The 22,907-nt window shown below is 37.6% G+C and overlaps 1 protein-coding gene across 1 annotated transcript; it reads right to left on the minus strand.

Moving 5' to 3' along the window:
* Positions 1-222: 222 nt before the first annotated feature.
* Positions 223-22,656, minus strand: LOC121958655 (zinc finger protein 518A). Its single transcript, XM_042507734.2, has 3 exons — positions 22,281-22,656; positions 15,156-15,231; positions 223-9,487 (listed from the first exon to the last, which is right to left on the minus strand). Exon 3 carries the CDS (start codon positions 9,465-9,467, stop codon positions 5,331-5,333), a length of 4,137 nt encoding a protein of 1,378 aa, XP_042363668.2. The 5' UTR covers positions 9,468-9,487; positions 15,156-15,231; positions 22,281-22,656; the 3' UTR covers positions 223-5,330.
* Positions 22,657-22,907: the final 251 nt, after the last annotated feature.

Consider the following 22,907-nt stretch of genomic DNA (forward strand, 5'->3'; position numbering starts at 1 on the left):
GTTATATAAAGGAAATACTTAAACATAATTAATCAGCTGTATTATCAGTAGGCCCAAATGGAATCCGCACCAACAGAATTCACACCTCACATATTTTCAGCCTTGATAAATGCTGAAAAGTTTGAGGGAAAAAAAAATCTGCAGATTCCATTTGGGCTGTGTTATCACCGACTGGTGTGCTATTATTTCTGAAAACGACAAAAACCCATCACAATGTATACATAAGGTATGTACATTTATTAGAGGAGAGTGAACCACTAAATTGAAGAAAAGAGTACAGTACACATTGTCAACCTGCCAAAGGACATTTGAGGCACTTAGCATGAGGAAAGATTCAGTGAAGATTTGAACAGCCCGTTGGATTGGAACGCTTTACTGTACATGATGAGTTCAGCATATAAGGGTCGAAACCTAAATATCTATTTTGTGGTCAAGTAGGGCATCATCAACAACAACATCATCATCATCATCATCATCTTCCTGACAGTTAGGGGGGAGCAGGGGGAGGCTGAACTGTACAAGATGTCTTAAATGGATTTTTCACTTTAGGTTCATACAAGTGACAAAATAAGCCGATTTAGTAGTGTATCCCGATATAATGAGTGGTTTGTAGTTATCACAGTGGAGAACTTGTGTATACACAGAAATCCCATAAAAATGCTATGATATAACTGCATGGTTCTTTGGCCTGAGAGCAGTGAAAAAAAAGACAAGATGGAGGGAAAAACAGGGCTGTTGTCAGACTGTGCATTTCCATCATATATACAAAAGCAGTCAAACATAAAGCCATCTATAAGAAACTGAAGTAAGACCTGGAGTTCATTTGGTGTTTGCATCCACTTGGTTGGGATCAGTTCAAGCCAGCTGTGAGGGGGGCTGAGTCACAAAATCAAATAAAAGAGAAAGCGGGATGTTAAATCTCAGCCCCTGTTATTTATTCCATCCCCAAACTCAATATTGTTAGAGATCAAAATACAGACACGAGTAAAATTCCAGTTAAAAAAAAAAAAATAAAATAAATAAATTAGAATATCCCCTACATAAAGATTGCTATGACAAAACTAAACTTAAAAACTTTTAGTTACTTTACAACCTGTTTTTGTTTTTACCTTACAGTACTGTATATGTAAGCAATATTTTAAATTGTTGCCAAAACAAACTCTTAGTGACAGCAATACCAACCATTTGATGTAGTATTTTGGGATATGAGTCAACTTCAATTCTTGAGACAAAGTTACAACAATGGACCTTGTGATGTTGGACATTTTGCAGGACGATTATTTTTCCCTCATGCACAGGAACTATACAAAAATATCTCAATGGGAACAAAATAAAAGGTTTTGCCCTGTCTAACAGAAGTGACACTGACACAAACTCGTAACACATGGTGGTGTGCACAAAATGTGTAAAGGCTGGCAACATGAAACAACAACAAATTGAGCATAAAGACTGAGACAGTCCGTCTAGGGTGAGTGGGAGGGGTGGTGGGTCAAGCAAACATGGACTTCTAACCATGAGACCGCTGTCTGTGTACCGTGTAAAACCAAAGGTCAACAAGGTTGCATGACTTAACGAAACTACACAAAGTACTTTACATAGTAACTTTAATGTAATTACCCAAATTACGTAGGTTTACGACACATCCCGCATAGTTAATATTTAAACCTTTGAACCCTCTACAAATTGGTTTGAATTCTTTAAAAAAAACACGAGAAGGAAGGCAATGAGAGACTTGGTAAGAAATGTTCCACAGATTGCAAGCAATACAGAAATTTAGAAAATTATTTTTAAAAAGCTAGAGAAAATTGTCTGAGGAAAAAAAGCTAGGTAAAAAAAAAAATCATATTTACATATTTAAAATTATGTTACAGAATTAGTAGAAATATTTTAAGCACTTTTTCTAAGGTTTTTTTGGCTTGTTTTTTTTTTTTAACTTTCTTTTTCATTTTTGTTTGCTTTGTTTACTAATTTTCAGGTTATTTCCATGTACTTAAAAAAAAATCGTTCTAATTTTTTGGTCTTCGTCCCATGTTTTTGAAAGAAAGAAAGACAATTTGCTCAGGTTTCAAATGGTTAACCAAGAAATTTTGTTTACAAGTGGTTTTTGCTTTATTTTCACAACGTTAACTGTTATTGACCTGTTTGAAACTGCAACCATTTGTAAAAGACTTTGCATTGGCTTTGGTTTTTTGTTGCCAGCAAATACTTTAACACATTTCATTCTTAACACCACATAACACGTTATCAAGAGGTTGCGCTCATTTCACATTTTTTTACAAGATCGTGTTGGACATTATAACCTTGCTTTCTGCAGCTGGTTAGGCTAGTTTGATGAAAGAAACAGGTCAACATTTTGTAAAATAAGCTTTATGCTTTCTTTACGTGAGTAAGGGTAGAGGACGGATATGTACAGAGCTTGAGTAAGCATGTGATTAGCCTAGCTTAGCATGAAGACTGAAGGCAGGGTAAAAGGCTAGCCTGGGTTTGTCCAAAGATACAGCGTTCATCAGTAAGCTTTAGAGGTGTCGGAAGGTCTATTTTTGATTTTGGACAGCTTCTGCTTAGCTTCCAGTCTTCATGCTAACCTCCTAACTCCAGCTGTGTACTTAACACAAGCAAATCTTTTCATCTCACTCTCTGGAAAAAAGGGAGTAAACATCCTTCCTAAAATGTTTTACAATTCCTTTATGAAGAGCCTGTGAAAACATCCCATTAAGCAAGTGGAAGTTGAATGCTTGTTTGGTTTAACTGACAAATCACAAATATGAGTGGAATGTAGCTACTAGTCATGCTACATTTTTAGTTTTACAGGAGATAATTTCAGGGAATTCACAAAGTGTGGGAAAAAAAGCCCTGTTATTGACTGGAGCATTTGATTAAAACGAACATTTAGCGAATGCTGGTGAAAAGGGGCCCCCTGCTGAGGTCACAACTTCAGTAATTGGAGGCTGGCTGTTTAGAACCATTTTGAAAGTATAAAAAACATTAGCATGGCTTGCATTGTTCAGTCATGTTTGCATATAGAACGGAATAAAACATTCATTCCACAGTTCCATCATCATGTAATACAATCATTAAAACCCATGAAGAAAAGCAAAGTTAATGTCCTGTTGCTGTGAAAATAAGTGTCAAATGTTACATTAAAACAAATGTATGTACAAAATACTCCATGTTGCCAGTGAGCAGATTTACAGTACAACATCAATGTAATAACAAGTGGCAGTGAAAGTCCAAACACATGGGTTACGTTTAGGGCTCCTACTACACTTAAAATTACTACAGAGCATAAAAAACAAACATGACAGTCACTTTCAAAACACCTCTGAAATAATTTGATGAAAATAAGAAACTATTTATTGAACCATTAACGGGTTAAAGGTACGTAAATGCCTTATCTGTGTTTTTTGGGTCTCTGGGTGCTCTTTGTTCAGCAAATTGATGTCAAACATGCCGTTTCACATTTTTTTGTATACCCTCATCTAAATCTGTAAAGTTCAAAATTTGTCTGCCATTTCCATTTTGTACTTTTGGGGGTGATCCAGCAAACCACTCCCATCATAAAAACTATCTGTGTCCTTATTTTAATCTGCATTATGAACATTATCACTGGTCCAATTTCCATTGCTGCTGCGTTCCAAGTGTATAAAAATGAGTTGTTGTTGTGTGGAGGCTGGTGCAGTAACACAGGGCTCGACATTATTGGCTGCCAAGCCAGCCTTCCATTGGCTTTAAGGGCAAAATTTGTTTCTTAACGTAGGCATTTAATGAGAAATATCTGCAGGAAGTGTTGAGTGACTTGGTAGTAGTAGCTTAACATTTGTTCTATAGATAAAAAAGGGGAAAAGGTCAACAAAAAGCAATTTGAAATATGTTACATTGTCTGAGACTCATTTTAATACCCACTTTTACTTAAGAAATTTCAGAAGTCAATTTATTGATTAGTGTAAGTATTGGTGAGAAAATAGTAATTTTTCAAACAAAAATGCATGACAGTGCCTTTTTCCAGATTCTTAATGGTGATGATGTTCCACTTTCCCCAGTATTATGTAAAAAATAAAATGAATATCTTTGGGTATTGCACTGTCTTTTGAACTAAAAAAGGGCATCTAATGATGCCATATTGATCTTCAGAAAATAGACAATGTTTGCTGTATTCTAGTATTTAATACACCAAGTTATTGATTTAACAAGAAGATAAATCAAATGAATCTATAATAAAGAATATTGTGAGTTGCAGCCCTTTTAATATCACTAATTGAAGTGGATATGCTAAATCTCACTCTCCAGACCTGTGACAACACTTGACTAACATTTCTGTTGTTTCTGACAGATTTTCTTTTTAACTCTCAAAGCCAATATCCTGCACCATGATCTTCTTAAATGAACAACCCACATAAAAATAATCGTAAAGCAAATGAATGGGACCTTAAAAGATTTATCTGTAAACTCGGAAATAAAAAGTGGATTCACAATGAGCACAAGTAAACAGTCTGAGCTGCTGACAGCAAATATATTGTTGCATGGAAACTGCATAGGGTGTAAAATGGGCTGATCTGTATTTCTGAAGTCCTGACAGAGAGCCGTGTTTTACAGGATTTCTCTGCAAAAGTATTTTATAAAACCATCTGTCTCTTTGCAACACCTGTTAAACTTAAGGGATTACCTTGAAAAATCTCCGCTCTCATTATGACAAGCGCATGCTACAGGTTGACAAAATCCTGACACGGAAACTGTAAACTAATCCTGAAGATAGAATAGAGTAAAATGATATACCCTTTCAATTAAAACATACAAAAAAGAACCATTTGGACCAGAACATTTCTTCATCACAAGCGCAAAACAAAGGAATTTGTGTACAAGCTTTAGAGTTAAGCTATACAAATAGTTCCCTGTCCTCATGTGCAGGATAGTAAAAGATATAAAAGTCCCTTAAACTAGGCCTCTGCTGTTTTGAAATTTATGAGCAAAAATGACAAACCAGATCAATATGAAATCACCTGAGTAATTTAATCCAACTCTACATACAACCTTTGCTGATACTGTCCCCTTTCTTTAAGCTTGTGCTCCTACCACAACTCTTAATTACAGTGTACCATTTTCACAGTTCAATTTGACCTGTGCATGCATGATATCAATCATGCTTGCAGTACATAATTTACCAGAATATGCACCTATGAAAAGATAAACTATGATTTACTTAAGATGTATTTACAAGGACAGAAACTGAACAAACGTAGAGTGGAAGGTCATTAAAAAATATACAACTTCAACCATTTGTTCCACCTCTAAAAGGACAGAATATCATCTCATTTTAAGATGATGGAAAATTTTTAGAACAGTTTATTCCAGTCTCTAGTGGCCTCCATGAGGTGCCGCTGACCGTGGCCGATCCAATCTTCTTGGCTGTTGAAGAGTCGACCACAAAACCAGCAGTCAAACACCACAGGCTCTTGTCTACAACCTGATAGAGTTTTCACGACCTCATACTTTTTTTTGCTTTTTTTCTTAAGTTTCATTTTCAGGAGGAACCGCTCTCGGACAGAACTCTGAACTGGCCGGGGTCTTGGATCACCGCTGCGAGATGATGCACCTTTGGTCGAGGAATTCTTCCAGAGAGCACCAAGCTCAGAGAGAGCTTGGATTGTTTTCTGAGACAGAGAGACCTTTGAGACAGCACCTTTGTGTCTGTTAACTACCTTCATGATATTGGCCACTTCGGGAATGTCAGCATCTGGATGATTGAGCACCACTACAGGTTGGTACCTACGAGGGCATTTAACCTGCTGTAGAGAACTGAATGGGGCAAGCCTTAATGTCCTTTCAACTTCTTTGGCTACAGGCTTCCATAACACAGTAGTCTCTTTCTCAGTCAGTACTTTATTTGACAGTCTTCTAGCTTTATGCACCGTGGTTGGCAGCTCATCAAACAACGGTTTCCTGCGCCTTTTCCTTTGGCTTGGAGGCCGAATTGGCCTTGGGGCTAGGATAGGTTTCTCTGCTTCACACAGCTGGACCTTTACATTCATCTGAGAGGGTGAAATGCAAGATTCAATGACATCTTTCTGTGCTGTATTTTGGATGGTGATGAATTTCTTTACTCCATTTGAGGCATTTGGATTTGTTTTGTTTGATGACACCAGAAAACACTGGGTCTGAGGTCTGGTGGCCAAAAACAAAGGCTGGCTGCTTGAGGTGGAGGCTCCACTTGTAAGAAGGCTACCAGTTGGAGTGACTATTTTAAATATGACTTTGTTTGCAGTACTTTCACTGGTTTGGCTACACTGAGTTCCAGTCTTTGCCTCTTGATTGTTCAATAGTAAGCGAGACTTGGGTGGAGAAATGTATCGGAGCAAAAATGCCTGGCGACCAGACTGCAGACTGTTGGGTTTGTCTGCAGAGCTCACAGGCATGGCCACAACTGGCCGTGAGCTGAGTGGGAGTTGTGTACTTGCCAGTCTAAGGCCAGGAACACTGGGGTTCTGAACAAATGGAACAGACCTCTGCACCAAGTAGCAAGTTGGCTGTGCCTTTGCCGTTTTGTCTGTAGGTGTGTTATGTGGTGTGCTTGAAAGGAGTACGGGACCCTTAAATCCTGGGCTGTTGATAAGGTAGTGATTTGAGGAGGTGCTAACACCCGGTTGAACAGCAGAGAGGAGTGTTTTCCCTTTTTCAGCAGTTCTTGAAACTGGTGCTGTTACACCTATCCTCCTGCTGTCACCTATCCTCCTGCTGTTTGGAGTGAGGGTTACTCCAGTAGGGTTACTTGATCTTTCTGACCCTGGCTTCATATAAGATACATTGATCTGGGGATTTGTAGAATTGGTTATTAGTTTGAAACCTGGAGAGGCCTTGACGTGCATCGGCATGGCAAATCGATTTTCAGAAGTTCTCAGAAGCACTGACTGCTTTCCCTCTGGCAAATGGAGAATTCGTAAAGTTGTTTTTGTTTGTTTCAATGAATCATTACTTGCACTTGAAGACTCAACTCTTTCCTTATTAAGTTGTTGGGTAATGATTGCATCTGAATGTTCCTCCACAAAACTGCCCGAGAGAGTTGAATGACTCTTTGTTTCAGATTGTTTGTTAGATATAGGAATGCTATCCTCCTCAATTTTGATAATATTGAAGTCTTGGAGCACTGAATCAGGATTTTCATCCTCAGTGGCAGGATCGTCAACACTATTGATGCATCCATCAACCTCAATGTCAGTATCTGACAGCTTTTCTTGAGTTGAGTCTTCTCCATTACCACTTTCTGTGAATGGTTCTGGAGACTCTGCCAATGTCAAGCTAAACTGTGATGACTCACAATTACTGTCTTTGTCTGCCGAATGTTCAGACATATTGTCAAAGTTTTGGGTAGTGTTAGGTGTGCCAAATGTTTCTTTGGAATAATTGTGAAAAGTAAATACACCTTGAATTGGTGAATTTTGTCTGCAATTTTCTGAGCCCATGGCACTTTCTCTGCAGCTAACTGAAGTGGGTGGGGATGACTCTGATGGAGATACTGGATAAGTTGAAAGCCTCTTAAAATGCTGGCTGTTTTTCTGGTTAGTCTCAGTTCTAACCCTATCAGTCTTTACAGGAGTGCACTGAAAATCTTGGTCATCGTCTTCTTTAGTGTTAGAGGAGGAGTTCCCTTTGTGTTCATCAATGAGTTTGCCTGCTTCTTCTTCAGTCATTAATAATTCATCTGCAGCCCCACAGTTTTCAATAGTATCTTTACAGAATTGTTTGGAAAGCAATGTTTCCCGAGCAACTTTTGACGGTGAAGATAAACCAGTGAGCGTACTAGCAGTATTACTGATTTGAGAACCACCATGGGGGGTTGAATCAGGGTTAAATATTACAGAAACTGAGTTGTTAAACTTACTTTTATCTAAACAGGTTGTTTGACTTGGGTGATCAGACTCATTAGTTAAGGGATATAACGTGTCTGCACAAGTTGAAGACCTACTTAGTAAAGGATTAGTTTGTCCCCCAATATCATCTCTTGGTGGGGTGGAATCAAGGTTGCAAACAGAGGTTTCTTCCTCCTCAATCTTTACTTTTACTGCCATTATATCATCTTGATCCACCTGTATGCATGATCCACTTCTTGGTGAAAGAGCAAAGCAATGTGATGTTGAGTTCTTGCCATCAGAGCATTCCCCATTCTCATTAGAGACCCTGCTTTTACACAACACAGGATTTGGTGGCGAGGAGCCCACATCTTCGACCACAGAATGATTCTGAGCAGATGACTCTTGCTTTGCTGTTGGTATTACTTTGAGAACTAGATGTTTTTTGCCGTCAACCATCTTGAAACCCATCACTTTGGTTGTACAATTGGGGGGAAGAGAGATTTTGTTCTTAACCATCAGAACGGTCAGACCATTAGGATTGGTGTGACTTGCAGCATCAGAACTTGCAGAGTTGTCACATTCCTGTAACATTACTGGCAATGACTGCTCTGTATTTTGAGAGCCTTTACTCCAATTTTTATTGTCTTTTTTTGCTACAGTCCCATCCACAAAGTGGTGGGCATCCTCAAGGGATATCTCTGGTTTGATTAGCCTGCCATTTTGGTTTGGTAAACTCCCAGAAAGACAGTTCAGTTTGGATATCCTTTGAGCCTCCTGTGCTTCAGCACTCTTTTTCAGCAAAAGTTTTAAGGTTGCAGATGCTGAATTCCCACTGTCTTCTATAGTTTTCCACCTTCTCTCAGCCTCCTCTTTGTGAACAGCTGCCGTGTGTTTTTTAAGATTCTCGCTTCTTGTTGCACCGTATCCACAGAGCTGACAATTGAAGGGGAATGTATCTGAATGAGCTTTCATGTGCTTCTGGTGATCCTCTTCGTTCAAGCTGATATGTCTGCATTTTGAACACTTCCAAGGACTCTCATTGTGATGATGGATGTGCTGGACGAATGTACCTGCATCCACAGTTGTAAACTCACACCAGTCACAGTTAAACTGTCCATTTAGACTGTGACACATGATGTAGTGTCTGGTAAGCAAAAGCAGAGAGTACTGAACATCGTTGTCACAGAGCTCACATGTAACCAGGGTATTCCTGTGTTCAATTCGATGGCGTTGAAGAGCAGGGAACTCATTTGTGACAAAACCGCACAAGTCACAAGGGTATGTAGGAAGGGTTCCTTTATGGGCGGCTCGAAAATGTTTAAGGAGATCATTGGGGCTATATGTGGAATCATCTTTACACACCGAGCATCCAAAACTTAATATCTTTCCAGAGAAAACAGCCCCCTGCTGATTTTTACAATGGGCCTTATTGAGTTTTTCTTTCTTGGTGGAGCTCCCATGTTCCTTGATGGAAGATTCTTCTGCATTATTGAAGAGTGACCCATCTGCCACTTCTCTGAAATGCTTATACACAAAGTCTTTTACCTTTTCTTTTTCATCCCCTATCACTGAAATGTTGCAGTTTTTGGCAGAATCATGAGGTACTGTGAGGTCTTCTTCCATAGTTCTAAATCTGTAGATATCTGTAAGAGAAGGACACAAATGTGTTTTTCATTAGTACAAGAAGCAGGATATCACACACAAAATGCACTTAACATGTCTGTAGAGTAGAAAAAACACATTGTGTTTTGTATGTATTAAGCTGTGTTTCCACCAAGCAGGTTGGTTCAGTTCAATTCAGTTTGGTAGGTATTTTTTGTGTTTTGATTGTGAAAAGTTGATGCTACCAATAGAACCATTCCTCACTGTCCCCATTTTTTGTCACCTGTCTGTTTGGGGTACTTTGCACACTGATCTGAACAAAAAGGTGGAGCTAGAAACACTGTAGTTGATTGATTGGTCAGTAGAAACATTAATAAACTATAACTATAAAAATGAAAGGATGTTTGCAGCCTCTATCAGCATCTCACTGGGCCGATTGACAGCAACTTTTAAGGTTTAACGTTCACATGTAGTGTTACTTGATGATAATTCCAGCTCTTTTTATTGTCTCTCTTGAATGACAAACTTTTAGCAATGAGAGGATGTTAAAGAATTTCAAAAATGTATATTTATTGTGGCCGGATTAAGTGAACTGCATATATTCTACTTCTCACTTGGTGAAATGTCATTCTGGTGCGCTCTGGCAGCAATAAAACCCTACTCTTGCCTGACAAGGAGTCGCTTCACAAACCCGCTATTTAAAATATCCCATTGAGAGAGACTCTCATTCCAGCCTGCTCTTTTTTGTTCTGGAAAATGTTGCTGAGTAGCCCTGTTCTGTGTACGATAAATGGAGTACAGTCTTCACTCTGTATAACTGGTAAACATGGAAATACAGCGAGTGAAGCTGGAATGAGCAAGGAGGGACAACAATCCCACCCACATATAAGAGAACTGACTGCAGTGTAAACACTACACAGATCTTGGGTCAAGTTTACGTTCATAAGTGTTAGTTTTGGTTCCAAAGGTACTACACCGAAAGTTTTTGATGGAAATATGGCTTCACAGTACACCTACCCAAACATGCATGATAATCCAAAAGATATTTGGTGATAACATTGATCATGATTTCATTCCTACTTAAACATACCAAAAAGGTTTTGACATTGGACATGGACCTCTCCTAAGATTATAACAAATTAATACACTTTTATAAAATAAACATCAACATTAAGAAAAAACAGAATGTGCTATTTAGGAGATCAAATACTTGAAGCCTTTATTTAATGAGTGTGACCCATTTTTCTGCCATAATTAACTAATTTGCTCATGATGTGAAATACAGCAAGACCTGAGTGGCTTACACCTCCACTTAATATTGCACTGGGGGGAACCATGAATACCACGAAAAAGAAAAAAAATATATAAACCACAATCTAAAAAGCACATTTCACATTTACCAACTCATGGGCTTTAATTTGAGGGACCTGAAAAATAATGGAAAAGTCAGTGTTCCCAAAACTTCTTATAAAATTCAAGACTTTTTTATGCACTTTCAAGGCTTAGTTCCCTGAAATTTGAGAACCTCACCCAGCACAGTTTGAGACACAAACCAAGCTAAATTATAGGTATCCCACTGAGAATTTTCATGATGACAAGTAGGAGGCTTTACAGGAGCTCACAATTAAAAAAAAAAGAAAGTATCTCTCTGTACTTTCAACATTAACTGAAGCGTAACTGTGTCTAAGTACTGTGATCCACAGATAATACATGCTCTGGTGCACAGAATTGCAACGAGTGATGCATTTTGATCAACAACACAATAATTATCAGCAACACAGAATCCTGACAAATCAACTGCAGGCAGTTTTTCCAAACTCAGATCATCCTCCAGCCTGTTGCACCGATAAACATCTGACCAGATGTGATCATCAGCGGCAGCAGCACAACACTGGTTTATATTAACATGTGCATCAGTGATGCTGCCATTCAAACAGACTGTTTAACCTGTGTAGTATACTTTTGAGTCATCAACTGTGCATGGTGCAAGGAGAATACAGATAAACCAAAACACTTTGGCACTCATTTACGACAGACAGCTGTTGTGTTTGTGCTGCTTGACATGTAAACCAATCTGTGTTTTGGAGTAAGTTCAACACTAAATATTGAGCAGAGAAATGAGCTTTCCTTTATTTTTTGGAGGCAATTCATTACTAATTAAATAGGGGTTGGGCACAAATTTCCACATTATATTTATTGGGGGCCTGACAGTCCATCCCACACAACAATAATGTGCTTGGTAGAGGTTTTTTTTCACGACTGGAGATTACAACATGGGTAAGAAATCCCATTTCTGCACCCTTTCTAGTAAATGACACATTCATTTCTTTATTCTCAAAATCACTGAAGATTAAATTCTAAGATTTAAAAAATGGGTCAAAATTGGGTTGTAATACAGAGAAGGCAGAGGGGAAACTTCAAGTGTGCACCAATTAGGACTTAAGTTAAATTTAATATTAAAATAGCATTGAATCTCTTACCCATGAGTTAAACTATGCTAAATAGTTTACAGTTTTATAGTTTATAAACACTAAATGTGTTTTCCTTCCCTTTGCATATATATATATATGTATATATATATACACACACGTATAAAGGTATGTATATATGCATGTATGTATAAATGTAAAGAACCCACTCTTCCCCCACTAATGACCCTCACATTTAGAGGAAAACACTGTAGCTCACCAAAAAAGCCAAAATAAGATAAAGTATGATACTGAGAGACATTTAGTCAAAACAGAATGGCTCTTGTTTGCATACTAGTGTTTTCAGTGGAGACAGAAATGACACACATAGCTTGGCAAGTATGCTGCCTGGTCACTGAAAGCTCAGAGTGGTTAAAGGAAACAAATCCCACCAATCAGATTACTCAAGTCTCTCCTCCCTACTTGCATGCAAATTAACTTCTTACAGAATTGTTCTTGCTCTCATACTAAGCTTTTCAAAAGAAAAGTCTGGACACTGCATATGCATTTGCCTTGATAAATGCCTCCAGCTTCCCATGACACTACATTGACAGCTTATTACTGCGTCTCTGACCTTCACCACAATCTCTGTCCTTTATTTTGAGCTGGTAACTTTGCAGTAAACGTGCTCAGCTACAGCTGAAAGATAGATGTTACACTTTCTGTCTTGATTAATGAAAAAGAGCATTAAAAGTTATAAGAAATATATGTAGAAATAAAGAAAACCGTGACTATGAAGAACCACCATGATATACAAGGGGATGTTTAAAGGAATACTTCACTCATAATATCATTTGTTGATCAGTTAATAAATCATGTTTTTTTACAAAGACCTTAGAATTTTAAACACTGCCGTATACATGTAAGGGCCTGCACATGTTTGAATTCTGCTCTTTGGTTCAAACATATACATTTGCCCAGGTGCTACTCATCCATGCTTGAGACTGTCTATGTCAAAGCGTTTTAGATGATAAAATAGTTTTACAGTTTTAGTGATAATGCATGAGTGTACAACTGGATGTGATCCGTAGCAGCAAGATGGCAGTTTGCTCTGATTACCTGCGGCTTATATTCTGATATTACCGATATTTGTTTTATTCCAAAAACAAGCATGGGCCAACTAGATGTAGGAGACTTATTGCTTCAAAGACGCCATCCACTCTGTCCAAGCTGTAGAATATGAGAACCACTGATGTCTTCATGGTTCGGACTTCAGGTCAAGATTGGTATTTTTTGGTTCTAGCTGGAACTTTAAACCTAGATCTTAAACAACTTGTCTTTGGCCAAAATGCTTCACATGATAAAAAAAAAAAATTAGGTACACTAGTGGGCAAAGTGCAAACGGGCAACCACATTGAGATGCATCAACACCTTGGAAGCGCACATGTAAAAATAAGGCTGGGTAAAAAAAGTGATTCATCAGTGCATTGCAGTATGTTTTTTGCCAATTCAATATTGATTCATAAATAAATAAATCCTGAAATCGATTATTTCCGTTGTAATGACGCCGCACTCCTGTGGGGCAGTGTGAGTGCCGCTGGAGTGTGATTGACATTGTTCAGAGGCCCCTCTTGACCCCCAAACAACGTCTGTTTATTCATTAAAATGGCAACAGTGGTGCGAGGTAGCGGTGTGTTAAAATTAGCGCAGACAACATTAAAAGCCAACGTTTGGATACACGAAGTTGATAGTAGTTACGTGGTGTGTGAGCCTTGTGAGTCAGTGTTTAAACACTGCAACAATACGACGAACTTACCTAACCATTTGAGCCGACACCACCCAGATGTTTTGGAACCTGTTGCTAATGCTAATGCTGTGGATCACACACAAATGCAGGTTGACAAATCCTGCTTAAATGTTTATTACTTTTATTAAGTTCAGCTCAGGCAAAAATGTGCACTTTTCTGTACTTTAATTTATTTTAGTTTTAATTTTTATTTAATAAAGAATAATGTAATGGTAAAATAAGTTTTGGTGTCAGTTTGTTTTAAATCAATACAAATAATGCACGCTTTATTGAACACATATCAGAAGGTATTCAAATGAATTATCTGGGTATTTCTGACATCAACAACATAACTGAATCTATATCAAAGCAACTGGATCAATATCGAATCCAATCGAAATCGAATCGTGACCCAAAGAATCGAAATTGAATTGAATTGTGAGGTTCTTGACAATACCCAGCCCTATGTAAAAACAGCAGAAAGCGCCTGGTGCATGGCTGTGTGCGCATACTGCATGCACATGACCAAAAATGACATTGACCAGCGGTGTGACTCCATGCCTAGAGCTGGAAAGTTGAAAATATTGACTTTAAGTGCGCCCAAAAACTGCCAGAAGGCGACGTTTCAATGGCAACGGGTCTAGATGGTCCTTAGGAGCGATACATCTTCTCCTGGTTGATTACCTCACATCACCCTCAGGAGTTTTTGTCTCTCAGTTTAACTTTCATTCACATAACAACAATAATTTCATTACTCCTGATAATTTGAAACAATAAACTGGCTACTCAGTTTATTAGGCTGCTTAAACTAACCCAGTCTATGTTCAGTGGTTCTTCAAACTGCTACAGAAGTGAGTATGTTACTGTATGATCATTTATAGTTAGTGGTGCTTGTGATCTATACTGTGTTATACAAAGAGCTGTTTTTGTCATTCAGCCTTACCTATTCTACCATTATGTGTATGCTGTAATTTAGACTTGATTAGACGTGATTGATTTGCATAAACAAAACTAAAATTCATATAACTCCACCAAAAGGCTCTAAGAGATCATAATGAATTGTTAAGTGCTACGACACAAGCACAATGTCTTCTGTTCTACATCTGTTTTAGGGTCACTTTGACAAAATTAGAAAAAAACAACAACATTCGAAATATATCTTGTGTTATCTGGCCAAAGAGGTGTTGAGATATTCCGCTTTTGATGTTTCCACCCAAATAAAAAAGAAATCCAAAAACAAAGACACTACTCTGGATAATCCATAGAACGTATCACCCCACCCCCGAGCCCCATTGTGTTCAAGGTGTCAGCAGATATCTAAAACTGCTTTCACAGAACCACCAAAACTATCGACAAGGCTAGATACTACTACTATTGTTGTATAAAATTTAAATAAGCTCCAAACACCACCCAATTGAGCCAGTTACTTACTTAAAACACATTTTTTTGACAATTTCAGCTTTAATGCTGCAGTATGAATATGTGGTAAAAATACATTTAATAAGCAGTTATTACCTGGACTCCTTTAGGACAAACTCAAACATTAATGCATGTCGTGTCTGGAGAAGAGCTTGTAGTGTGGCCACAGCACCTGTAAGACAGAAGCAGAAAATTACTTCTTTCAGTTTTTAAATAACTTTCTGCTGTTTCACACATAATTCTCATTTCAGAGGACAGCTACTTAAAGGCATTTTCTGGTCTATGTGGGGATTTGATGATTTACTTACGTATCAGCCACTACAGTGGAGCTGGACGCATCATGCTGCACACTGCCACCCACTGGCCAGGTGGTTTAAATACATCACAAATCTCTCAAAACCAAGATGGCCGACAGAATTAAGAAATGTTGTGCAGCTAAGGATTATTTTTCTAGTCCTTTTGTAACAGGAGAGCATTGCAGATATATAATATTAGGTACCATCAAATAACATCTGAGGAGTGTTAAAGTTGTTAAAATGTCCAAGTATTGACTTTATGTCATGAGGAAATAACAACTAATCATCTGTGCACTAAGCTGGACACCATGCATAACTGGCTATATTTCAATTACAATTAATATTATTCCTGAAACTTTGCTGCTCTAGAAACTTCTTAATCTGAAGGGACTTTTTTTTTTGGCTTTCAAACAATTGATATATGTTATCAGAATAGTACTAACAGTTTTTGTAACAAAAACATTATTCTTAAAAAATGTTGGCTGAAAAATTATGAATAGCTCAGCAGGGGAGGTAGATGTGTGTGTGTGTGTGTGTGTGTGTGTGTGTGTGTGTGTGTGTGTGGTTCTGAGAAGTACAGAGGAAGGAGCTGAATGAGGGAGGGGAGCACAGTTAAAAACTCTAAGCGTGCTGTCTACCTGAGTGACATGTGAACAATGTCACATGTGTTTACAGAAATTGAACCTCTAATTTTTTTCATGCTTAAAGAGTAAAAAAATACTCTTGACTGAGGCTGTCATGATTCATGTTTGAGTTAACTGTGTGCAATTAAAATATGGAAATACTGCAGGAGCATATCGTTCAACAAAGAAAAAAAAGAGCGAATAACCCCTCAGTTTGACACACTTCTCCTATCAACAGAAACTCAACACTGGCTCTGCTGAACACCATGACACGTGACATAAAGTCCACCTACACATTACTAAATAGACAAGTGATTTAGGATTTTGGTGACATGTTTCACCTTTGCATATTTCCATCCAAGTAGTGCTCCAGATTTGACTGCAGACTGCATGTGCACAGACAATGTATTTTTGTTTTGTAATCAAAACAACATTTTCAAATCCTAAAACTCACATTTTAAAAGGCTTGCTTATTCCATGTAACCACTGTTGTTGAATGTTTATTTTTAGCTTTTTTTTTTTACCATGTATCGTCCGTATACTTTGTCTGGTGACATATGTCTAATTGTTGTTGTTTTTAGAAGGTAACCTCGAGTGTCCTGAAAGGTGCCCATTAATAAAATTAATAATCATTATTATTATTAAATTTAGACAAAAAATTGACGGCCGGATATTGGCTGTTAAAACATCTCATAAACATGATATAAAGGAAACATGTGGAGCCTTTGAGCATTAATAGTAGCCTTTTATGAAAGAGACTGTCTGTTGTTGCATTATTTTCATGTGGGTGACACAATACACACTCTTTTTCTCACTCTTTTGCACTATTCCACTGATCCACAGGTGGCAGTCACAGCCAAGACACTCAGCATCGTGTGAGCAAACACAAGGAAGATGAAGAAGAATGCAAGCTAGTAGACATGCATGTAAACAATGCAGGATTTCATAAACGATTAAAATTGCCTTTGCTAATATTTATTGAGGAAGGAAATGAATTCAACATGCTTGTTAGGGCTCAAAGAGACACATGATTCATTGTGGTGAGTAACACTACATGGAAACATAACCTCTGTTTGTTCACAAGTACACCTCAAAGGGCCTCTTTAAATTTCACAGAATTATCTGACCACAACTGTGGCTGGGAAGTGAGTGAAACAGCATTAAGTATTTAATATATAATCATCTAAAAATAACCTGCCTACATGTTTTATTTTATTGTCTTGTTAGGAAAAATATTTAACAATATTTATATGATTTAAGACTATTGTTTTTCAATGCAGAAACAATGTTTATTGTTCCTGTTTTGTGTAAAAAGAAAAGAGGGGAACAACACTTGTAATGCTGTAATGTTGTCATTTGTTGATCCCTAAAATATCAATTAAAAAAATAATAATAATAATAACCTACCAGAATATTCATAACAATGGATTAACTGTCCATTTCAATTCTACTAAGAAATAACATCTGCCGAATTCCTCATCTCCAATATCAGGGTCAACTGCTTCTCTCTCTTTGGAACCAATATTTTATATCTCCACATATTTTTAACATTGCACACAAACATTTTAATGCTATATCTTATAATTTTCAAGCTAAATGCTTTATTTATTTTATAATTTTCTCAATCAGCAACAGTAATGAGTCCATCCTCACTTGCAGGCCTTGCTGATTCAAAGGTGCAGTCTTTTTCCATAAGTGTTTAGCTTTTTTGTCTGCATGTGTTTGTGCTGTGTATATAAAGATACATTAATAAGTTATTTTAAAATGTTAAAGTTCTTGAATGGCTTTGCTCTGTTAACAAGATCAGTTTAGTCTCCTCTGCATCAATTATATTTCTTACCACAGAATAGGGTTGCAACAGCATGGGATTTTTACTATATGATAACCACCTCAGAAAGTACCATAGCGTGAGGGTATGACTGTATTGGGTATTACAAAAATAATTATTATAATATTAGTTACAAGGACAAGAATGAAAACAAAAAGGTTTGCGTGTTGAACAACCACATTTTAAACAACTGAAACTTGAAAACATTTTTTAAATATAAGTATTTATAAAAATTATCACTTTGGAAAAAAACTAAAACAAAGGCAAGATTCTCCATTGTTTGCAATGTTTGTTTGTTTTTTCAATACCGTATATAAGCAAATGTATACAGTGTGATAGCCATACATTTTCATACCATACCTTGAAACAAGTATACCACTGCAAACCTACTGCAGCAGTATTAGAGCATAAATAGGAATACACCTTGTTCAAGATCATTTTTACAAGTGAGAAATGCTGGATGGTTGCAACTAAGGATGACAGAGAAAAGTTCAAGCAGCGTGCACATCCAAAAGTGATAAAAACTAGGTGCTGGACCAAGCACAACTACATATGAAAGAATAAACAAAGTCTGCACACTAGTGCATGCTCCCATGAAAATGTATTCGATTACCTCCACATGTGTGATGTTTCAGGCATTAGCCCTTCCTCGGACAACAAGGATGATAACAATTAATCGTTGATCGATTAATCAGTCATAAAGAATTTAATTGAACATGTGAAAATGATGAAATGCTGTCAACACATATGCAATGTGTTACTGTAGGCTTTGACTGAGGGTAGAATGCATTTGGTTTTGTTTAAAATAAACAATGCTTTTATGTTTGTTAGTTTTTCAAATTACGATTAATTGATCATTTATTTTACTGATTAATTGATACAGGGAAGTGCTTAAAATGTGCACTCTTAGCTGCAGCAGCCTGAAAACTGAACCAATGCTTTAAGCATTGGTGTAATGTAACAAAGTAATAATGCTTTGTTACAATGCTTAACTACTTTTTGGGGAGTATTTGTACTTTACTTGAGATTTTATATTTCTGTCAAGCTTCACGTTTACTCCACTACATTTCATAATTAAGATATTTTTACTCAACTACATTTCCCCTAGGCATTGTAGCTACTTACTACAAAATCAGACAGGAAGGGAGGAAGGGACAGACAGATGCCTGAAGAAATGAGAAGGAAGGAAAAACTGGGTATTGTTCCTGAAATCCTTTAAGTTGCAAAAAAAAAAGACCTTGTTTTATCTTGAAGTGTGATGTGCTCTCCATTTTTAAGGTGGTGTATGTAAGAAAAGAAGTAAACATTGTAATTCTTCAAAGTCTGACTGCTTGTTCTTTTATTAACAACATATATTTTTTAACTTTTCCTCTTAATATGTTAGTACATTTAATATAACAGAATAAGTTTGAATACTTATGTATAGTAAACATCAGTAGTTTCAGACTTTTGCTCAATTAACATACTCAGGTTATTTTCTGTTAACATATCTGAGCTTTACTCAAGTGTAGCTTCCAGGTACTTCATCCATTACTGCCTTTAGGGTTTAATGACGGCACTAATTTGTTAAAAGTGGGGCTGAAATGATAAATTGCAATGTCAACTGACAATTAATAAGCAACTGATCAGATTAATGATATTCAGTATTTTCTAGAAAGCATTTCTGAGCTAAATCTTCTCAGTTGTGCAGATTGGTTTTTAATGTGATAACTTAAGTACACTACAATCACCAGGGAACTCCAGGAGAAACTCACTTCTATCAGACTGTCAGACTCAGAATGTTAAGTTTTGTATGGATCACAATCGATGCGGCAGTACCAGAGATATTAGTCTTTTTTATTCCTCTTCCTTGTCAAAACTTTGTACCTACACTATCCCACAATGCAACTGACTGCTGAAAGACTGATTCAAGATTCTGGCGTATTATACAAGCGGCAGGTAACATAGAGCCTGTAGCCTGCAGCAGAGATGAAAAGCTACAGTCTCCCTGAGGAGGAGCTCCCTCTGGAGACACTACAGGCTTTATACTACTTTTTCCACATATGCAGTAGTACTCCCAAACACCTGGAAACACACTTTGATGTGGAAAAAATGGTGGTGTTTCCCTTTAATATCTTGGTCTTCTGGAGTGTTGCTCAAGCAAAACAAGCCGAGTGATAACATCACATTGTCTTTGGGAAATTAGAACAGTCATTTTTTTTGACCAAACAATTAAAATATTGTCAATCAGATGAGTTAAATAGCAGTTTCAGAAATATATTTGTCGAGCAGTGATTAAACCCTTTGAAACCTGAGCAAATTGGCTTGATTTCTTTCAAAAATGTGGTAAGAAGGCAATAAGCAACAAAAGAAGCAAAGAACTAAAAATTAGTAGGAATTTTATTTTAAAAAGTACAAGAAAATCACCTGAAAACTATTCTTATTGCTATTTTTAAATGTTTTAAAAAAGCAAGGAAATGATTATTCTTTAAGCTAATTTCAAATATGTAACAATGGTAGTTATAACTATAGTTTCCCCCTGGCTTTTCCCCTTTTTTCCCCTAGACATTTTTCCCTAGCTCTCTTAAAATAATATCAGAAATCTAACACTTTTTCTCAAGTCTTGGAACATTTCTTACCGAGTTGCCATGTTTTACCAATTCGCGTATTTTGGAAAACAAAACACCAATTAGCTCAGGGTTCAAAGGTTGAAGTACTTGTAAAAAAGCATGGTAGCACCAGAAAAATGATGTTGCTCCAGGTTTCAATGGGTTAAGTATGCAGTGTTGTTTTCATATTTTTGAACCCAACAGAATAACTTTCACACCTTTCTTAATGAGCAGGCATAAATTCGATTGAACTGACAATGACAGAGTGACTGGCAGCCTAAAGATAACTATAAATCAACACAAGGAAATGCATTTACATGCAAGATATTTCCTGTGTGTGCCATTGTGTACCAGACACAGAGGCAAGCAGGCCTCAGAGGCTAAATGCAACACGGTGCTCTTTAAAAATGTAGAGCTCAACTTGCTTCGTTTAGGAGCCATTTTGGCAAATGACAAGAGGCCAGGGTCCAGACACAGTAGCCCTATACATGTTTCTAGGATTTTTGTGAATTTCTAGGATTATGGGACATTTCTAGGATTTTAGGACATTTCAAGGATTATAGGACATTTCTAGATTTTGGAAGTTCCTTTGATTTAAGGACACTTCTTAGATTTTAAGACATTTCCCAGATTTTAGAGCATTTCTTGGATTTCAGGATTTGGGGAAATTTCTGGGATTTTAGAACACTTCTAGCATTTCAGGGTGTTTCTAGGATTTCAGGATGTTTCTAGGATTTTAGGACATTTGGGACTAAGAGGGGATGCAGGGGTTTCCTCCACTGACACTGACACTTGTTTTCTTAATAAACAAACTATATTTTGATGCTGTTTTATGCACTCAGGCACATTTTCTTTTCCAAAAATACAAAAACAATTCCCAGTGTTTTTTTCCGATTGTTGTTATTTAGACATGGGGGGGGGGGGCGGCATGGCATGGCACCTGACAACCTGTTGGGGGCCAGCTTTGGCCTGTGAGCCTTATGTTGAATATGGCAGAGTGTTAATTACAGGTAATACCACTTCAATTTAACACTGCACTCATTAAATAGTAATGTATAAGCCTTCAACTCCATATGTCTCAGTCAGCTGTCAACCTTGTGGATATGAGGAAGCCATGTTGGAGGAAAAAAATGGCTGCCACGATTTTATGACTTATCTGCACCGGCTACTTCAGTCTGTGGAAAGGTTTCTGCCATAAATGTCTTCACATAACACTTTGGCTTACTGAAATCATTTATGAAATACTTGACAACATGAAAATTACACTATCCAAATGAAAACTAACTATACAGATAGTTAGCTTTAATCCTTCCAAATACAACTGAATATATGAAAGTAATGTTGAAATGAAACTAAGCAGGAGTTTAGTGCACACCTGGCCCGCGGGCAGGTACTGTGTTGGCCCACACCATCTCGATGGGGTACACCGAAATGAAGCTTGGAGATGAGAGGAAAAGTTGCATCGTCTCATAACTGCACTTCCACTCTTCCTCGGCAGCACAACACGGAGACAAGTACAACGTGTTGCAAAAACGTGAATCTCAGATTTAAGCTCGCTATTCGACATCTTTTTAAAAAATAATTTGTTTACTTCTTCGCGTGACTTGCTCCATGGTCGCTTAAGTTTAGGAAACGCGAGGGAAGGCTGCATCAGTGGGAGAATTAAAGGCTGAACACACACAGCAACAAAGGACTCCACACTGGAAGCTGCCTTATTTTAGTGCACTATGCCAATTTATACACCGATACATGAAAAATATGTAAGCCACTTAAGTTCGCGATAATGTTAGTGTGTGTGGAGTTTAATAAGCAGTTATTTTACACCAAAATAAAGTCCCCACCCACGCGAAGACATTTAAAGTTACAGAAAATGTGTTGTTTCTTACTATGAACTCGATGGAAGTTCAGGCGGCGTCCCGTCAGCGTCCAACATTGTGAAAAAGGAGGTAAAGGTGGAAAAAACACACAGCAGAAACATTTGCCTTCCTCCTCTCCTCTCTATGGATCCACAGCGACGGCGGCCATGACAGTCCATCCGGGTACTGCTGTGCTCTTGACACTCATGGAGAAGCGGATGAATATGTATTGCTTGTCAAACACCAAACTAGTGCCGCGAAGGGCATTTTTGTCGTAGAAAACACAGTTAAAGCAACTTTGACTGAAGTGGAGATATATTCTATTGAACGAGACGCCCATGAGAAGCTGACAGTGTATCGCAGCATGAGCCCTACGTCATTCGTGCCTGTGTGTGTGTGTGTGTGTGTGTGTAGGCTACTAGGTGGAAGAAGAAGCAATGAGCAGCAATGGCGGATATACGCCATTTCGTATTGAATCCGTTATATGTTAAATATGCCTTTGTTGGTCCCCGTCAATTAATCATTCACTAGTCAACTCTAAATGTGTAAAAGCTAATTTATCAGCTCTCTCCCCCTGTCTTTGTCTCATACACACTCACGCGCACACACACACACACACACACACATACACACGCAAACTTACAATAATGGCGGATG

The sequence above is a fragment of the Plectropomus leopardus genome, chromosome 19, assembly GCF_026936395.1.
Source record: "Plectropomus leopardus strain MGB_pleo_1.0 chromosome 19, ASM2693639v1, whole genome shotgun sequence".
Lineage (NCBI taxonomy): Eukaryota > Metazoa > Chordata > Actinopteri > Perciformes > Serranidae > Plectropomus > Plectropomus leopardus.

What these genes read in the sequence shown, in the direction of transcription:
- LOC121958655 (XM_042507734.2), bottom strand. Translation starts at nt 9,467, where the DNA reads ATGGAAGAAGACCTCACAGTACCTCATGATTCTGCCAAAAACTGCAAC.